This window comes from Chenopodium quinoa, unplaced genomic scaffold, assembly GCF_001683475.1.
Source record: "Chenopodium quinoa cultivar QQ74 unplaced genomic scaffold, ASM168347v1, whole genome shotgun sequence".
In the NCBI taxonomy this organism is placed as follows: domain Eukaryota; kingdom Viridiplantae; phylum Streptophyta; class Magnoliopsida; order Caryophyllales; family Amaranthaceae; genus Chenopodium; species Chenopodium quinoa.
The window spans coordinates 1,889,123-1,890,619 of record NW_018743792.1 but is presented as its reverse complement, the minus strand read 5'-3'; the positions used below and the strand labels follow the sequence as shown (position 1 = coordinate 1,890,619).

The 1,497-nt window shown below is 42.8% G+C and overlaps 1 protein-coding gene across 1 annotated transcript; it reads right to left on the bottom strand.

The window, feature by feature from the left end:
- Positions 1–490: 490 nt before the first annotated feature.
- On the bottom strand, positions 491–967 carry LOC110685265. Its single transcript, XM_021861763.1, has one exon. It carries the CDS (start codon positions 965–967, stop codon positions 491–493), a length of 477 nt encoding a protein of 158 aa, XP_021717455.1.
- Positions 968–1,497: the final 530 nt, after the last annotated feature.

Genomic DNA, 1,497 nt, shown 5'->3' with positions numbered 1-1,497 from the left:
CAAAGAAGACCACCTTGTCCAAAGTGGTGGAGAGGGTAAAGTCATTATTAATCTTGGGAAAAATCACATCACGAGACATATCATCTTGAATCATAGAAACCGGATCAAACTTGTTATGCTTCAATTTCTCTTTCGTTTTCTTGGGAACTCTCTTTTTCTTCCTTGATTTCTTCTTCCTTGGAGTTTGGAGCTCCACATGACCAACACTTGAAAAACTATTCTCGTCATCCTTCAAAGAAAGCTCAAACCAAGAAGGCATTTCAAACTCATTCTTAAGCTTTGAGGGCTCCTTAACTTCTTCACTAACAATCTTGCTTTCAACACATTTAGGAATATCATCACAAGATATAAGCATATCATTAGTAGAAGACACAAACATGTAAGCATCATCATTCAAGGGAAATGAATTAATGCACATAATTCCTTGCACATAGGATAGAGACTTATGCATCGACTTGAGTTTAAAACTTGACTTATCATTACCAACACACTAAGTAATAAGACCACCCTTCACATCAATCAAAGCCCCCAAAGTGGCTAAGAATGGTCTCCCTAAAATGATAGGAATATTGTCATCTTCCGCAATCTCTAGCACAATGAAGTCAACGGGGATACTGAATTCTCCTATCTTGAGGGGGATATCCTCAACTCTACCCTTGGGGAACTTAATAGAACGGTCGGCCAATTGTAGGGCCATGTTGGTTGGGAGGAGCTCACCTAACCTAAGCTTCTTGAAGACGGAATATGGCATGATGCTAACACTAGCACCAAGATCATAAAGAGCATTTTGGAACAATTTTCCATTAATATTGCAAGGGATGGAGATATTCCCCAGGTCTTTTATCTTTGGGGGTAGGTCATCATGGATAAGAGCACTACAACATTCCTCAACACTCACCGAATCAACCACATTGCACTCTCTCTTGCCACTAAATATTTCCTTAAGGAACTTAGAATAGTTTGACATTTGTTACAAAACTGAAAGGAATGGTGTCCTTCCAACAAGTGTATTCTTCCGATAGAGGGTTCAGAATTATTACAGAGCTAATTCTTCAATAAGGTCAAGTGATCGGAATGCCTAGGTGGAGGCTGCTTCCGATCAGTAATATCGAGGTACAATTGATATTACATCTTAATCTTAACTGAACCCTTCGGGTCGAACCCAATTGAATCACCGATCCGATACGACGAATTAATCCGAAAGGATTTAATGAGTCAGCAGAGTTTTACGAATATAGACGTCGAAAATCGAGCCTAGGGCGTCGAGACCGAACGTCGCAAAATCACCAGCAACAAGTATGAGCGTGGTCGTAGCTAGGCTAGGCTAGCTCGTCGCAAGCCTAGGCGCACCATGGTGTGCTAGGCACTATCGCAGCCTAGGCGCGGCCTGGCAGCCTATCGCAAGCAATAGGCGCACCTAGCAAGCCATCGCAGGTACCAAGCGCACCTAGCAACCCATCGCAAGCACCAGGCGCACCATCGCAGGCACTAGGTACT

Coding starts and splice junctions, on each gene's coding strand:
- LOC110685265 (XM_021861763.1), bottom strand. CDS start 967: ATGTCAAACTATTCTAAGTTCCTTAAGGAAATATTTAGTGGCAAGAGA.